The sequence below is a fragment of the Pogona vitticeps genome, chromosome 2 (assembly GCF_051106095.1).
Source record: "Pogona vitticeps strain Pit_001003342236 chromosome 2, PviZW2.1, whole genome shotgun sequence".
Lineage (NCBI taxonomy): Eukaryota > Metazoa > Chordata > Lepidosauria > Squamata > Agamidae > Pogona > Pogona vitticeps.
Window position 1 is genome coordinate 284,702,660 of NC_135784.1, and position 16,765 is coordinate 284,719,424.

The 16,765-nt window shown below is 41.8% G+C and overlaps 1 protein-coding gene across 8 annotated transcripts in view; it reads left to right on the top strand.

Moving 5' to 3' along the window:
- The window catches only part of PDE4D (phosphodiesterase 4D), an 811,089-nt gene that overhangs the window by 747,071 nt on the left and 47,253 nt on the right, over nucleotides 1–16,765 (top strand). For 6 of the 8 annotated variants that reach the window (XM_072992727.2, XM_072992725.2, XM_072992726.2 and 3 more), the window contains one exon: nucleotides 1,700–1,812. In XM_072992727.2, coding sequence (XP_072848828.1) covers nucleotides 1,700–1,812 — 113 coding nt within the window. Of the gene's footprint in view, nucleotides 1–1,466; nucleotides 1,614–1,699; nucleotides 1,813–1,832; nucleotides 16,498–16,765 lie in introns of those variants that run through there. The other 2 variants (XM_020811105.3, XM_072992732.2) reach the window with 2 other exon arrangements.

Here is a 16,765-nt window from a genome sequence, read left to right on the forward strand (position 1 = left end):
GGGGGGGAGCAGTGGCCCTCTACATGTTGGAATTCGACTCCCATCCAGTCGGGTTGACCGAGGCTGATGCTAACTGGAGTCCAACCACACGTTCACCATCCATCCCTGATGTCAGGGGATGGGGCCTGCCTTCTAGGGCCGTTAAATCCCGCGTTTCTACAGGCGCAGCTCTCTAGTGACTCCAGGGCCCAACAGACTCGCGTTCAGCCACCCTGCCCTGACCATCTTGAGGGCAGCCGGGGACAGCTTCGCACCAAGCCCTTAAATCCCAAGGCCTCCGACGGTTAGGAGGAGGCCGTAATCTTGTTTGTCTCTCCCGCTCCTCCAGGCCGGGGAGAGCAGCAGGAGTCGTCACGCCGGCCTGGGTGACCGCCTGCGTGCTTTTATATAAGGCGCTCACTGTCTCAAGCCGGGACGGTAGCTGGGGCGGGTGGAGAAGAGAGGCGGAGAAGGGGATTTCTTGGCCACGTCACCGGCCCTCGCCCCGTTTCCCGCGCCGGTGACCGCAACGGGGGTTCCGGGAGCCGCGTGCCGTTTCATGTGTGCTTGAGCAGAGCCGACCAAAGCTGCCGCCGCCGCCGTCGCCTCCTTTCCTCCCGTCCCGCCAACCCCTCAAGGGCGGGGGGGGGGGGGGGAGGAAGGCGCGGCCGAGCAAAGGGTCGGCTCCGTGCCGAGTTTTCTCTTTCTCTCCCTCTTCCCCCCCCCCCTCCGCGCACCATAACCCCGCTTTCCTCCACCCTCAGACGCAAACACACAACTCTCCCCGCTGTTTTTCAAAGCAAAACAAAACCCTCTGGCGGCGCCGGCTGTACAAAGGCAGGAGCGCTGCCGTGCTTTCCAGGCTCCCCGGGAAAAACCTGGAGACTAGGAAGGAGAGTGAAGGGGGAAAGCAAGGGGGGGCGTCCTGTGGAGGCTTTTTTTTTTTTTTTTGGAGGTCTTAGACGCCCTCAGAGGAACCGGCAGGGAAAGCGGGAGGGCTCCGGGAGCAGCCGGGTTTCCCTCCGCGCTGCCCCCGAGCCGGGTTTTTCAGCTGCGCTCCTCCCGCGGCGCAGAGAGGAGAAGTTGAGCAAACAGGAAGCGTGGTGGCCTCACACACACACACCCCGGCAGCAACAGCCACCGCCGCCTCCGCCGCCGCTCTGATTCATTGGGTCTTGGAGCTGTCTCCGAGGGGGAGGGGGGAGGAGGAGGAGGAGGAGTTGCCGCCGCCGCCGCCGCTGCTCGCCTGTGGGAAGGAAGGAAAGCGCCTGGCTGCGCGTGTTGCCCAAAGTCTCTCGCTTGCCAGAGAGAAGCGGCCCCAGTCGGTCGGGGAGACGCGCGCGGCTGCTGGCCCACCTGCCCGCCCCCCATGCGCTCGAAGAGCTGAGACCGCGCTCGCCCGCCGAGAGGGCCCCCTGGCCGGCTGGTCGGTCGACTCTCGCCCCAGAAGCCGCGCCGAGAGTTCCCTTGCCCGCCCGCCTGGGGTGGAGGAAAAAGTGACTTTGCCTGAACTTCGTAGGAAAAGGCTGGAGCCCGCCGGAGACCCAAGCCCACCTTTCTTCTCCGTTGCCGGGGCTTAACAATATGAAGGAGCAGCACTCATGTGTGGGCACTGGGCTTCCCCCCATGGCTGGGTACGGCAGGATGGACCCGCTCGAGCTTGCTGTTAGCCCCGTGAAACGCTTGCGAACTGAGCACTCCTTTCCCTATCTCTTCGCAGAGGAGGCCTACCAAAAACTGGCCAGCGAGACCCTGGAGGAACTGGACTGGTGCTTGGACCAGCTGGAAACCTTGCAGACCAGGCACTCCGTCAGCGAAATGGCCTCGAACAAGGTAGGACCCCCTTCCCCATGTGCCTCTTCTCTATACGCTCCTCTGCCCGGTGCAGTCTTCCCCACGAAGAACTGGCTACTCCACAGCCCATGTTCCATAAAAGACGAGCTTGGGCTGTGGGTTAGTCAGGTGACTCCGAAGGAGACCTGCACCCCTTTGCTTTGGGGGAAGCTTTCAGTTTGTCCGGGAGGATGTAAAATGTGCATGCACTCGGGTGGTGTATCTAATTTGGGTGCCTCAGGTCTCAATGAAGAATTCTTCAGGACTGTTAGGCAGGGAGTTTCTGTCCTCAAATTCTGTCGTGGGAGCTGCTTCACAATAAAAGATGCATAAGATAGGGCTGAAAGCTGCATTCATTCCTTTCTGCCTGTGTTTGCACAGAATTGCAAAAATTTGCCGTGATCTCTCAACAGGTTTTAAGGTCCCACTGTTCCTGTGGATGAATGGGAGAGGGGAATTTGGAAAATACTTCAAATATTTGAGATCAGCAAGTACATTTTGTCTGATGGAGGTTCAAAGCTTACCTTAGCATGGCTTAGGGTCCAAGGCTGCATATGCCATTTAAAGTCTTGAGTACACATTAGTCAAAGTGCTGCCATCTTAAAAACAGAATGAGGAGGGATAGTGTATGTGTGAAATACTTGTATACCACAAAGTACTTGCGGGTTTCTTTGTGAATGGCCATTTGCCAAAGGCTGTAGGAGCTGTCCTTATGACCTGATGTTAAAGCCAAGGAACAGAGAGAAGCGAGAAAGGCCGCATACAAGCTGGAAAGCCGTTAGTGTATATCTCATGTACAAGTGCTTGCATATACAAAAAAGGAGAGAAAGAAAGAAAGAAAGAAAGAAAGGCTAGTCTTCGCCCCTACAGGGATAGAGCAGAGCACATGAAAATATATCCCATTTATTTCTTTGGCATTTCTGAGTTAACAAATTTAGGTTTGAGAAGCTTATCTACGCTTTCATTGTATTTCTAAAATCACATCAACAGGTGACCCACACTAAATCTACAATAGAAGAAAAGATCCTTCCTGGCACACCCACCTCTTTGTAGATTACTGGAGAAAGTGCAGCTGTATTTTAATAGTGGAGCAATGTTTTTGCTGTTTCGTGATGATTTGTTCTTCTAGATTCATTTTAGTTAGTTCTCTATTTGCCAGGTTTCCTGATCTGTCATCTCTGGATGAAACCTTATCTGTGGGAAAAACAAGACCAAAAAGCAGTTATTGCAAGCCCTTTGGGAATAATAATAATTTATTTATTTTCATTATTCCACCCTTTCTCACAAGAGTTCAGGGCAGTTAATAACAGAGGAATCAAGATATTGAAGACACAGAGTTAAATCGTGTTTTCTTCCCCTTGCTTTCCAGTACTTTGAGAATGGTTATGTGGTGAAGATGGCTGTACGGTGATGTTAATAGTGTGTTTAATCTGTTAATATAGTTACTCTTTGTTAGTTTCCTAGTTGTGTGTGTGGTTTCTTTCTTTGACCACAGCCACATCCCACTTGTTCCCCTGTTAATGACAGTGAACCCATAGGTGTTTTTTTTGTTTAGTTAGTTTATTTGTTTTGGCAAATCAGAATCAATGAAGGCCCTGAACTTTCTTGGATCTTGCATTGTAGACACATGCTAGGTATGCACAAAGGAAAGATTGGCACATTGAGCAATAACAAATTCAAATTCAACACAGAGTATACAAGGGAGTGCTATAACACAGATGTAGAATGAATATTTCTGTTCAACACACATGTTTTGCAATTAGGTAACTGTTGCATTCACCACCTTAGGCTTTCAGGAGAACATCTAAAATATAGACAAAACAACTTAAACATGTGAAAGCAAAATAATTACTGTTGACACTTGTCAGTTGTTACAGTTTTCTGATTATCTCTGTCCCTGTTGCACCTCCTGTATCAGAACATGGCAATTTTTCATATTCAGGTTAAGTACCTTATAGATGTAATTAGCTCAATTCAGCAATTGTAATAGACGCAGTATCTTTTTATGATTGTAACATTGTGGTTCTTGATAAGATACTTTCCTAGTACAGTACTGTATTTGTTAATCAGAAAGCATATATTGACTATTTTAACACTTCATTTCCTTGGAAAACATCAATCAGCCATGTTTTCTTTCCCTTCAAGTAATTTGTTATGATCTTTATTCTCAAAAACATTTGCAAGGTGTCTTGTGTTTTGGATGTGTTCAGTAACAGAAATATCTCTAGTGATTGAGGCTAAGGGAGAAACTCTTTCTTGAGGGATCTGATCTTCTCATTGCTTCAGAAATAGGATCAAGCAGCCTAGGTTTTCCATATAAGATATCCAATATGATGAGCTGAGTTGCCATAGCCACTCTGAAGGTCAGTGTGAATGATGCCATCCCTTACATCAGCACTGAAAATGTGCACTGCAGGCACACAATGATTGTTTCTATTTTTTATCTCTCCATGAAATAGGGATGTGAATATCTTAATGTCTTTGCTTCTAATGAAATGTATTCATGTTCACTTTGAAATATGTCTCTCTGTGTTGGGGGATACTCTTTCAGAAACATGTTAAGATTGTAACCTAGCCATATTAATTACAGAAGTCTGTATTCCCAGGAATCATTTTTACAGGACTCCATTATATTTGCATTCTGCAGATTAGCATCGCTGAGTACAGGCAATACATTTTTGGGATGGTGGCTCTGCATAAATCTGACTTCTGGAAATTCAGGATTTTTACAACTCTGCATAGGAGAGAAAAAAAAATCCCCTTGAATATTTTTTCCTTCTTCTTTTGGGAAAGAGTGTTGGCACAAGCTGTTCTTGCATAGAGTCTGTAGTGGATGAAGGTGCCGACTGATTAAGATAAGAAGGTGTTATATATTCATAGGAGACAGTTCTGTTCAGGATTTATTCATAGTATGTATCTTAGTTCATTGGCCAGACGGGTGTGTGCATAAATTAGATATAGTCACTTCAAGCATACAGAAATTACATGGGTGCTTTTGACCTGTCTTGTAATATTGCATTTGAGTAGTTAGATATGTTCATAAGGAGTTTAGCCTTATCTCTGCCCATGAATATGCTTCGGTGCAGCATATTGATTTGCAGCTCATAGGTAAAGATTGAGTGAAAATGTGATGGCAATGGCTGCAGAAGATGGAAGCAAAACAGCTTGTGCAAAGCAGAGGACAGCAATTACCTAAAGAAGCCCATTTATAAAGTTTATTTCTTGTTTGTTTCCAACTTTTCAAATCACCTGTGAAGGTCTCAGAATTAAAGGAGAGAAAAGGATGCATGACAGTTGCTGTCCCACCTGCCTAATTATTTCATAGCAGCAGCATAAAAATATATTGGGAGAGAGGGAAGCCTCCAGTTTTTACGTGATTGCAAAGGATGAGATTTGAGAATCCAAGGAGATGTCCAGAAGAAACCAATAACGCTTATGTAGTATGTGAGGAGCATACATGTGTATCATATATTTCCTCCAGTCTGTGCAACACATGTTATGTTAATTGTTATATATTGATTTTAGTGTAGTATAGTTAAGTTCAGAGAAGTGCATTGGCAAAGAAGACATAGTGTTTACTACTGAGAAGAGGAAATATAGAACATTTGCTGTCTCTTGGAATAATGTTCTTTTAGAATTTCTAGCTTTAGGAATTACTACCTTGGCATGCTTAATATATATGAGCAACAGCAGTTTTCCTAATACATAATATTTTTAACTGAATGCAAAGTGGAAGGCAAGCATCTCATGTCTCTTTGAATAAATAAACAGTGAAAGAGCATCTCTTGCAAATTAGTATTTTCATAGACATATTTTCCAAAAACAAATTTTATTCCATAAAGCGTACAGTCTGATAGAGCATATTTATTTACTTTGATATTTCGGGTTGTAATGGTCCTGACTATGGTTACTTGTGAAGTACTAATAATCATATGCACCCTTTCCTAGACCACTGTGAGGCTGCAATAAGATCTTTGTGCAGTAATTTAGCAGTATTGTAACCATAGAAAGTGCATGCCTCTGTGCGTCAGGACCAGAACTGTGCATGCCAATAATGGTACAGGGAGACACAGGACAAGATGCTGGACCTGAGAAACACATTGTGTATTGATATGGACAGTGGAGTGTGACGTCTTGAACAACAGAAGATAAAAGACATGCCTCCTTCGCTGTCCTTGGCTGTCAGCTTCAATCACAGGTGGAACCAAGGCAAGAATTAGGATCCATTTCATAAGGTTTTGTTTCTCTAAGAAGGATTTAGTCATGGCTTTCTGCATCTTGGTAGCTCTTCCGAGAGAAAAACAAAGGTAAAGGACTAAACACACGTCATAGCCACCAAAGGGGAAGCATACAAAATGTGTGCTTCCTGCACATGTGTGCACACATGCTGAGGAAAGTATTCAGGCTGTAGGCCTGGTTGTTGCACTGCTACCTACAACGTGAGTTTCTTTTGTGTCTGTCTAAATCTTCTTCCTGGAGCAATCTCAGGTCGGATCAGAAAGGATCAGGAGCCCTTACACACGCACGTGTGCACATGCGTGCACATCCTACCTGCCCAAGAGGCTAGGATTGTTTCCTTGCCGTGTCACATCCATATTGGGAGGTTTGGTGGAAACTACAGATGTAAGTGTGAAATAAGGCATAGTCACCAGCCTCCATTGTCCAAGTATGTTTATAGTACAGACACAAAGGGTCTGAGTGAATGATGGTGGGGGAAGAAAGTGATAGGGATAGAGAACATGCTCTTTTAAATACAGTAGTACTTGCTTATGCTGTAGCTCCACAAATGTTAAGTGGTCAGTTCTTCTTTAAAAATGGCATTGTGAGTAGCTTCCTCAAAAGAAGAGTTTATCTTATCCCTTGAGGTTGCTAGGAGCATCCATTCAAGAAAGATTGGCCACTTGATCGTAGCAGCAGCCATGCAGAAGCTTCAACATATATATTTATTAAAGTTATGCCAGAGTGATCTATTTCCAATTGGGGAAGAATGTGGTTGCATCCAATTTAAAAGGATTCCTAGAGCAGGCAATCTCTTGTTTTTCCAAGGACTGCATAACAACACATTCATGAAGAAAGAATGAACTGGTCTGATCAATGCCAGCCCAGCTGCAAAGCAGTCAGATGTTCTCCTGACCATTTTGAGATCATAGAGATCCTTATAGGTCCCATGACATCTGCAACTCATTATATGACAGTTTTCTTATATAATCTCTGGCAGTGACACGACCCTTGCTTTCCTAGTTGAGTTGGAATTTAGTGTTTCTTGGTCTTTATAGGGAGAAAAAATATGTAATGGAGATTTGCTTTTTGATACAGTTGCCAATTTAAAATATAGTTGAAAACATAAGCTGTGTTATATTGCAGCAGAGCATTGGTCTATCCAGTTCATTTTTTTTTGGTCAGTTCCGTCTGGGTGATGACTGTCAGGTTCATTCCCATCTTCTGCTCCCTGATCCCTTTGAAAATGAAACCTAGGATCTCTATCACTCATAAACCAAAATTCTGTTGCTTAGCATAGTAAATTGCACAAAATTAGGCCCACTGAATCAATGGGAATTTAGTGAGTCAGCTCCTCCAGAGACCTTTGGTGGGTGGCATATAAGTTAAATAAAATTAAAAAAAACAAATAAATAAGTTCCATTGTTTCAAATGGGCTTACTCTAGCTGTGACTTACATAGTAAATTGCAGTTAGAGTAGGTCATTTAAATCAGTGGAATTTACAGAGGAATTGTCTCACTAAAGGCAAAGCATGCTGCCCTTTAGTTGTTAAAGCACTCTCTGGGTGGTTTACAAGTTAATTATGCAGGCTACATATCCCCCCCCCCTCATTTTAGTGACTGACTACTGAAGGATAGAAGGCTGAGTCAACCTTGAGCTGGCAGCCTGGGATTGAACCCCAAGTCGTGAGCACAATTTTGGCTGCAGTACAGCAGTTTAACCGCTGCACCACGAGGCAGTGTTCATGCTGTAGTGCAATTTACTATGCTAAGCAACAAAAATTTGGCCATAGAATATGCTCTGCAATTATTCTTTGATATGGTGATTCTGTGTTATGAATTATATTTCTGCAACTGTTTGTTAATACAGAATCCATAGTTTTTATCTAAGAGATACATGTTATTTGACTATTAGACAAACATCAACAAATCAAAGCAAAAACATTGTGTGAAACTGTTTTACAGTATTTTGTTTGATATGTTTGCATAGGCTAACATCTTCCTTTTACTTCCAAATGTGGTGGTTTTTTCTTTGAAAAATGCCACCACACTTGGAAAGTAAAAAGAAGGTTATAATTATTTTTGAAATAAGATGCAGTCAAATTTTAAGTGTCTCTTTGCTGGCTTAATCTTGTTCCTCTGGAACACCTAGGAAGATTTCTTTCCCTTTCTAATATCTTAGAAGTCCATTCCTCCACTTTCCTTGAAATATTGGATTACCAAAGTAATTGGACATTGGTTTGAGAGAAGTGTTGTGCTGAGGAACCCGTATGATGCTCTCATTTGGGGAAGCAGGTCACAGAAGATCTGCCATTGACCTACTTTTAGCTTCCCTCCCTTGTGCATCCTAAAAATTAGTTCTGACTTTTTTTCATCAAGAAGGCTCAGGGACAGCAATGTTATGAGAAATTCTTAGTAATCTGGCTTTAAGCTGTTTTAAGAATTGGTTCAAGAAAGTGGTGAAATTGGATTGGGGGCCTATAGTACCTTCTGCCCCCTTCTGCGGTTTGTTGACTTGGCTCATTCACTTCAGTTATCCAGATGTTTTTCTACACCATCTTACAGAATTATTTTGGTGGCTGTGATTGAAGCTTCATCTTGCTTGCTCCATGCTGTCATGAGAGGGACCAATTGCTTTTAGAGCAATAAAATATCCATGGCTTGCAGGAAGGAATGAAACAAAGAAACATAGTTCAGTATTTCTTCATGTGTGCACACAGCTTTATATTTAACATATTAATTAAGGAATAATTTTCTCCACCTATACGCCACTTTCTTTTTTTTGGTGCTGCTGGCATGAGATACAAGCATCTTGAGTCTTTGTTCTGTAGTGGAGAAGAAGGAGTGTCTCGTGTTTAACCATATTTGCTTTAGGTCGTGCTGGAGCACACAACAGCCTTCCATGGAGTAACCATGGAGATGTGTGTGGGTGGGATGGGTAGACATCATTTTTCCCTCTTGAAGGGACTTGTGGATACATGGGTAGGGTGCAGAACAGAAGCTGCCATGGAGGATTTTCTTTTTGCATGCAAAAATCTTCTTTGCTTTTAAAGTTCTTCTTCCACATAACTTTAGCAGAAGGAAAGATGCGCAAAGGGAAGTTGCTCGTACTTCAGAAAAACTTGCAAAACAGAAGGCTGGCAAGCTAAAGCAAAACTATGATTTCTGAGAAAAGAGATTGGTTTGCAAGTGGCTTACTGCTGGCAAAAGTTCAACATAGATCCTACCCACGGCAGGTCTTGATATTACCTGCATCAAGGACTCTGTCTTGATCCAAGTACAGTAAATGGAAATCTTTGCCATGCTGTAAGGCAAAACACTGGTTATTGTAATCTGTCACCACTACCTTTGGAAGCCAACCAGAAACTATCTGAATAGAGGCCCTCTCCCTCATATCTGTAATTCTGTCTCATTCTGCATTTTGCTCTCTATTTTTTACCCGCTGTTGTCACACGAGCTAATAATTTGGTACTTCCTTTCAGTCTCCAAATGTTGGAGAAGTGTCATTAGGTAACTGTGGGAAGTTCTGTAGGTCAGGGTATACCAAGAAATCCACAAAAATTCTGAGGTCCACCAACTGAATCCAAGGTTCAGGGTGGTGGATTCAGATAAGTGGAACAAGGGGAACCTCTGAGCACATGCTTAGATCACAGTTTGTTTTTAGTACCAGAAGGGAACCCCACACAAAAGCCTTCTTTTGCCATATCGAACCATTATCATTGTCTTAATTTTGGTCTAATTTAAAAGTAGAAAATGGTGTAAACTTTTTCCTCATTATAAACCATTAGGATTTTTAAATTGTTGGTGGCCTATTAAAAGTCACCAACAAATTACCAGTAGATTCTAATCTACCTTCTGCTTGTCCCAGTCTTCGATGTGGAATACGCAAGTGGGAGCTTTCTCCTTCTTCATGATGGCAAGTGACACTTTGTGCCTGTGCTTTGAATTTGCTTTGAGTTCATTGTGTCTCTTATCCCATTTGTGTTCTCACTCTACACCCTGAGCTGAAAAGTTGTATGTGGAAGTTTTTCAGCCACAGAACTGTCACTGTGGCAAATACTGTACTCATTTGCATCTTCATAATTTTGTTCTGCAAAAAATTACTTTTGCATAAATCTTGAACTGGTGACTGAACTCCTGAAATGAAAGCATTTCTTTTTCTGACCTGTTTCTTCCACAATTAACTAACAAGTTGACATGCGTGGGACAAAGCAGTTTCTAACCTCTGAAATGCTATGCCATAATAAGGCTGAAAATCTCAAACACACTTACTGAAGAGTAAGCTCCACTGAATGCAGTGGTGCTTAATTCTGAGTAAGCATGCCTAGGGATACACTGTTGTTGTTTTTTCCCTTTGGTATTTCAACATTAAAATAATCTTTGGGTTGTCTGGAGTCAGCTAGCCTAGCTACCCTTCTGGAGTTAACTGGGATAATACTGGAATTTTAAGAAAAAAAATCCATGTTTCAACTATGTTAATGAGGTTGAATGAAGTATTTTACAACATAAAATATTACGCAACATCTAACTTTTTAAATGTTGTTTAACAGGTACTAATTATGTGAACGTAAAAGCTCTTTTATCCTGAGGTAGAAATACAGTGTAGTCTTTGTGGCCCAAACCATAGCTTATGTCTGGAGTTTTGGTTTTTTAATTACAATATTTGAGTTGATTTAATAACTTCATGGTAAATAAACCTTAGAATAAAGGTGTGGGTTCAACAAAATTAGAGGGAAGGGGAAAGTACAGACTTCTGTCTGTTGATTCAGGAAGACAATACTGTATTTCTAGCCAGGAAGGCTGTTTGCACGCATAAAAATTAAATCCAAGTCATAAGACAAATGCAAGTCATAGGACAATCTTCTTGTGCAGGCTTTCCACCTGGCTCCTTTTTAATTTATAGGAGCCACCAAGGTTCCCTCTAAGGTACGTGGCTGCACAAATGCTCACGACTTGGATGCCCTCCGTGCAGTGTTCCTCTTCCTATGCGCACCTCACAGAGAGTATTTCCAGCCACTTGGGGGTGTGTGTGTGGAGTCTCACACACAAGCAAGGCTGAACGTTAGAGGGAACATTGAGAGCCACCCAAAGGCACAACAATGGTAATCTTGAGCAGTTTCAGTTTGATTCCTTGGGACTTATTCCAGACAAGATATTTTTTGTTTATTAGTGCCACCAGAAGAAGAGAGTGTTAAACCACTTCTGAGTATTGTATACCTAGCAAATACTGGAAAGGGTGTCGTAAGACAGAATCAGCTTGAGGACATATGATGATGGTGGTGGTTGTGTTTATTACAATTGCAGACTTTGATTTTTGTTAAAGTAGAGTTTTTGAGAAAAAACTGGCAGGGGACTGCTGCAGCGTAAGACTTCTAGGTCCAGATCCTGTTGTTTTGAAAGAGTTGAATGCAAGGAAACATTACTTAGTAGTCTAAAAAGAGTAGGTATAACTGTGTCTGGCCAGGTTTTCAGACACTTGGTCTATTCCACATATCCATATCTGGTGAAGAGTTCTGGAGAACTCAAAGTGTCTTGTTTAAAACTTCTTAGTGAAACAGCATTGAAATTATTCAACCCCTAATTGTGAAATCACGTGGCTACTTTCTCAGAACATTGTAATGGTGTAGTGCGAAAAGTTAAGCTGGTGAAATTCTCACTTCTGTACGGTTTTTAGACATGGAGTTCAAGGTACAGATCTGAGATTCTTGCTGTCACCCAAGCCAGTAAATTTGTCTGGTTTTGGGAAGTTTTTGGAAGATGGGGTAACCAAGTTGGAGCAGACTCTTAATTAGATTGCACTGAGATTTTGAAATATACAAAGAAAGCAGAGGGAGGAGTTAATAAATATATCTTTTTCATTTAAGACAGACTTCTTAATGTTCCTCCTCAACATTCCCAGCTTTCTCATTTTTTTAAATGGCTGGAAATAGTCCAATCTCTGTTTCAGACCCTTTCATATGTTACATTTTTAGCCTTCGTGTGCAAAGAAACATGCAACCCCTCAAAAAAAACAAACAAACATAAGATTGTATCTTGACCAATACTTCCTAGCCTTGGGCCCTCAAATGTTCTTGGGCTACAACTCCCAAATACCCTGACCAACACAGCTAGTGGTGAAGGCTTCTGGAAGTTTTTAGTCCAAAATTTGGGAACCAGTGATCTAGACTGTGGCTGCCATCCTGACATAGTAACCAACACTGAGCACAGTGGGGCTTGCTTGAGGGTAAGCATACTTAATTAAGCTTACACTGCATGTTTCTCTTTAATCCAGTTGAAATCAATGGACTCGTTTGTCATAACTCATTTCAGTCACATTGATTTCTGTGAAACCAAGCTGAATAATTTAGTTTGAATGCATTTGATAATCCCAAATAAAGTGACCCATTGAGCCAATTACATAATCATTGACATATCTTTCTGCAATTCAGTGGCCAAAATCTAGTTGAAGAAGAAACTGCATGCACAGGGCAGTTGCTCAAGCAAAATTCTTGTTTCCTGGGTTTCCAGTGTGCCTTGTGTTGCAAACAGCGAGTGATTGATTGCCTAATCTAGGGAAGATTGGGTATGTGACAGACAGCTGGAAGACAGGTGTCTTGCCTTCTGCAGTAGCCCTCACACCGTCATGGAGAGCAATACGATTCTGGGTATTTGCTGCTTGGTACTGCCAGCTGGATTTAGGCTTTGTTTCACTTGCAACCCATAATGTTCACTGTCCTCAAATATTTCATCAGACATATGTAAAATACTGTAAATATATACTGTATTAGCTGTAGGTCATAACTCTTTGAGGAGTGAACATGTGTTGGGAAAATGTATTTTCCTCATGTAATGTGTGAATTAGTCAGAGGAAGATAGTCTATAGTTAACTTCTTGCAACCAACATCCGAGATGGGATCCAATTGTTTTTTATCTCCTTCAGTCTTAAGCATGTCCCTGGTCTGGTGAGGCTTTTCTTTTTTGGACTCTTGTTGCCTTCAGTTCTTTCCCTGTAACATTTTCTGCAACTGAGGGAAGACATATATGTTACATATAGTCTGTGATCAGAAGAGGAAAATCTTCAATGGTCAATTGTGTGTGAGTGTGTATGGTGCTAATGTGTGTGTTTGGTTTATTTTATTTTTTGTGGTTCTGGCACGTAGCATAGAATATTAGACTTTACCATAGGCTACTGTAAAAAAAGCGAAAAGATGCTAAGAATTTCTTTGATCAAGAGGGTGACCAGTGAAGAAGTACTAGGGTGAATAAATATGGACCAAGAAATCCTGAAATAACTGCAAAAAATATGAAGAAAGCTGTAATCGTTTGGAGGTATAATAAGAAACAAAAATGTATTGATTAGTAGTGCTGATGATTCAAGGTTAAATCAGTGACGAGATGTGCACGTGGAAGAAAGTCTTGCCTGAAAAACATTGGAGACTTGTTTGGAAGGAACACAGTATTCCTATTTGAAGCTTCCACAGTCCATTGCAGTAGCTGTATTGATGTCCAGTCCCTGCTGGAGTGAAAAGTTTGTCAGTTTCTCAACAGGAGCATCTCTCACCTATTGGGGTGGGTTTTAAGGCTTAAGTAAAAATAATACATAATAAGTAAGATGGTCAGTTCATTTATTGCTTGTGAATGTCAAAAGTGCTGGACATCCTCAGAGACATTTAAAAACTCTTACTATAGTGCATATCTCTGTCATAGATGTAGAGAATGAAAACAGGTTTTAACATTATCTGGAATAGGTACAGTGGGGTCTCGACTTACAAACTTAATCCGTATTGGAAGGAAGTTTGTAAGTCGAAAAGTTTGTAAGTCGAATCAGCATTTCCCATAGGAATGCACTGAAAACCATTTAATCTGTTCCGGCTGTTTTTGGTTCTTAGGTTGAGGGGCATTTCCCATAGGAACTAATGCAAAGCCGGTTAATCCGTTCCTACCACTAGGGGCAGAATTTCTTTCTTTTTTTCCTTTTAACCTAAATGACTTAGGTTTTTAAAAAAGGAAAGAAAAGAGGGAGAGAAGGAGGGAACAGACACCTTTTCAACAGAACATCCTGAAAAGCACATTTTCAGCCAAGACAAGCACCTTCTGGGAAAAACCAAGCACCTTTCAGAGAACAGATCACCTTGAAAAGCACCTTTTCAATCAAGAAAAGCCAATACAAGCACCTTTTGGGGAAAAGGGGGGCAGCAAAGGAGGGAGGGAACACCTTTTAAAAATTCAAAAATCAAAAATTAAAAAAGTGCCAAAAAATAAAAATACAGTCTGTACCGCACTGTACCAGGCAACACCAGCAATACCAGGCAGTACCAGGCAGTCTGAAGACTGTCTCCAAATCCACTCTCAAAACGCTGGGAAGAGCGAGGAAGCAGATAAGCACCCTCTTCACTGGCCAACGGTTAACTGAAAGTTCAAATTTCATGCTTTCCCCACCTCAAACACATTTTTTTTTGTTTGTAACTCAAATCTAAGTGTGCAAGTCGAGTCAATATTTTTCTATCAGAGTGGTTTGTAAGTCGAAATGTTTGTAACTCGAGCCATTTGTAAGTCGAGGGTTGACTGTATTCCAGGAGAAAAAAAGCAAGAGTCTCCCTTTGGAGTGGCTCTGCATGTGGGTATTAGTGCCACTTGGTCACTTAGCTTCATCTAGCTAGTTAAAGCATTGCTCAGAGTTAGGAGATGCATCTGGTATTTGTAACACATAGTTCCATATTAATTATGCAGTCCATTTAGGATCCAATATGAAACAGAACTAAGCCCTCTTGAGCCCACTGATTTTTATCCCAAAGGAGCAATGTCATGCCTTGACTATCTTTTTATTTTAATTGGAATGAGACACAAAGGGCTCAGTACATAAATCCTGTATGTATTTATACAGAGTTAAACCCCACTGGGTTCACTGGGACTTAGGATTGGATTCAGTGGAACTTAGGATATAGGTTTGCAATGTTAAGTGCACAAGATATTGTTCTGCTTCTCTGAAAACCAGGAAGTAAATAGTTCTTTATGTTCTTTTTCTTTTATTTTACTTCATTTTGCCTGCCAAAAGATTAACTTTGTGAATTTCAGAAAGTGTCCTATGTGCCAACCTCCAAACTAATGCAGAGTGATTGCAAAAATATCTTCAGAAACTTGCTGTAATTTGTCAGCGGATCAGATTGTATGGATCAAAGTTTTCTATGTTCCCTAATAAATGAATTTTAAAAATCATCATGGAAGAAGAAGAATGTTTATATTTTTCACTGTGCTTTTCTAAATAATCCCTTTATCAGGGTGCTGACAGATGTGTAGACAGTCTGCTGTTTGTGTGATTGCTTAATCATTGCAAGTATTGGCTCCATTCTCATGGATGTCAACATGGTAGGTGATGTAATAGCCCCTGCTCCTGCTAAAAATTTGCATGGCTGGAGCTGCTGGAGACTGGAAAGGCCATTATTTGTGTTATCTTTAAATTTATAGTGAATGGGCTGGGATAGATCAGCATGAGCTAAGCCTTGTCTTTTCTGAGCTAGTGAGATCATTTGGCAAAGGTGACTAAGTGGATGTTGTGCCGGTTGAATTGGCAGTGTTGGTGGACAGGAACTCTTGAGACTTGTCATGTCTTCCTTCTGGGTTGTATCTCCTCCTTCATTCTGAGGGCAGTCTCCCATTAAGCCCACAGGAGAAGCAAAACAGACCGGCCAATTTGGTTTGCTGCTTAAAGCTGACCTGTGCCAGGATTTTTATGTTCACTAATTTGTCTGCATTCATGCTCACCTCTCTCCATCCCAGCAGTCATAACAGACTGTGCCTGGCAAAACCAGGGCTGCTGTGTGATTTGTATGCTGCTTAATCATTCCTGAATTTGCCATTCCATGCAGAGTTGCAGAGAGCCTGCTCAAATTCCTCAGCATCTCTGTCCTGTGCTGCATGCTGATCACCTCAGTGGCTGCTGCGGGCTCTCATTACTGGCAAATAGCATGCTGTGCTGATGCAGGCACCATAATAGGAAGCACCTAGACCTGTCATAAACAAACAGGTCTGAGGGAAAAAAGTGCAGGTCTGACGTATGGCGTGTCCATAGCAACGAGAGAGATGAGGTTGCCATTTTGGTGTATATGCAGGCTAGTATAGCTCTCTACAAGAAGCCAGAAAGTACCTGACACAATACAAAAGCCGTTCTTATGTGTAACTCAGAGGCTTTGTGACAGAATCTGCTTTCAGAAAATTGCTTGCAAAAGCATCTTTGGATATAAACTTTTAGGGCATTTTAAGTGGTTGGTTTGAACTGCTTTTTTTCCCTTAACAAGTACAACTGAAAGTTTTGTTGAATAATGATAGTGTATTTACTCTTAAGAAATACTTATCTGAATTCTCAGAGTCTGTATTTTTGGATGCTCAGTTATTAAAACTAAGAGGATAAACATTCTGAGTAAGATGACTGTGAGTTCCTTGCATTATGAAGTATGGCCAAAGTTTTTTGTACCTGAATTTTGGATCCAGGTAAGATTCCATTTAATGTTTAATGACTAGCTATTGTTTCTCATTAATTTTTCCTTATTCCACCTGAATTAGTACATATATGCTTATAACTTGGGGAGAAAGCAATTTAGATATTGCATTAGAAGCTGCAGTTTAAATGGCTGCTTATTTGAAGCATTCTGAAAGCTTAATGGTATGAAGATTCTATTGCAGTCTGTAAAATGATACTGTTCCGTGCATGTGCTGGGAATCTCTGTGGCTGACTTTAGCAAAACCTTGTTTTTCCAGT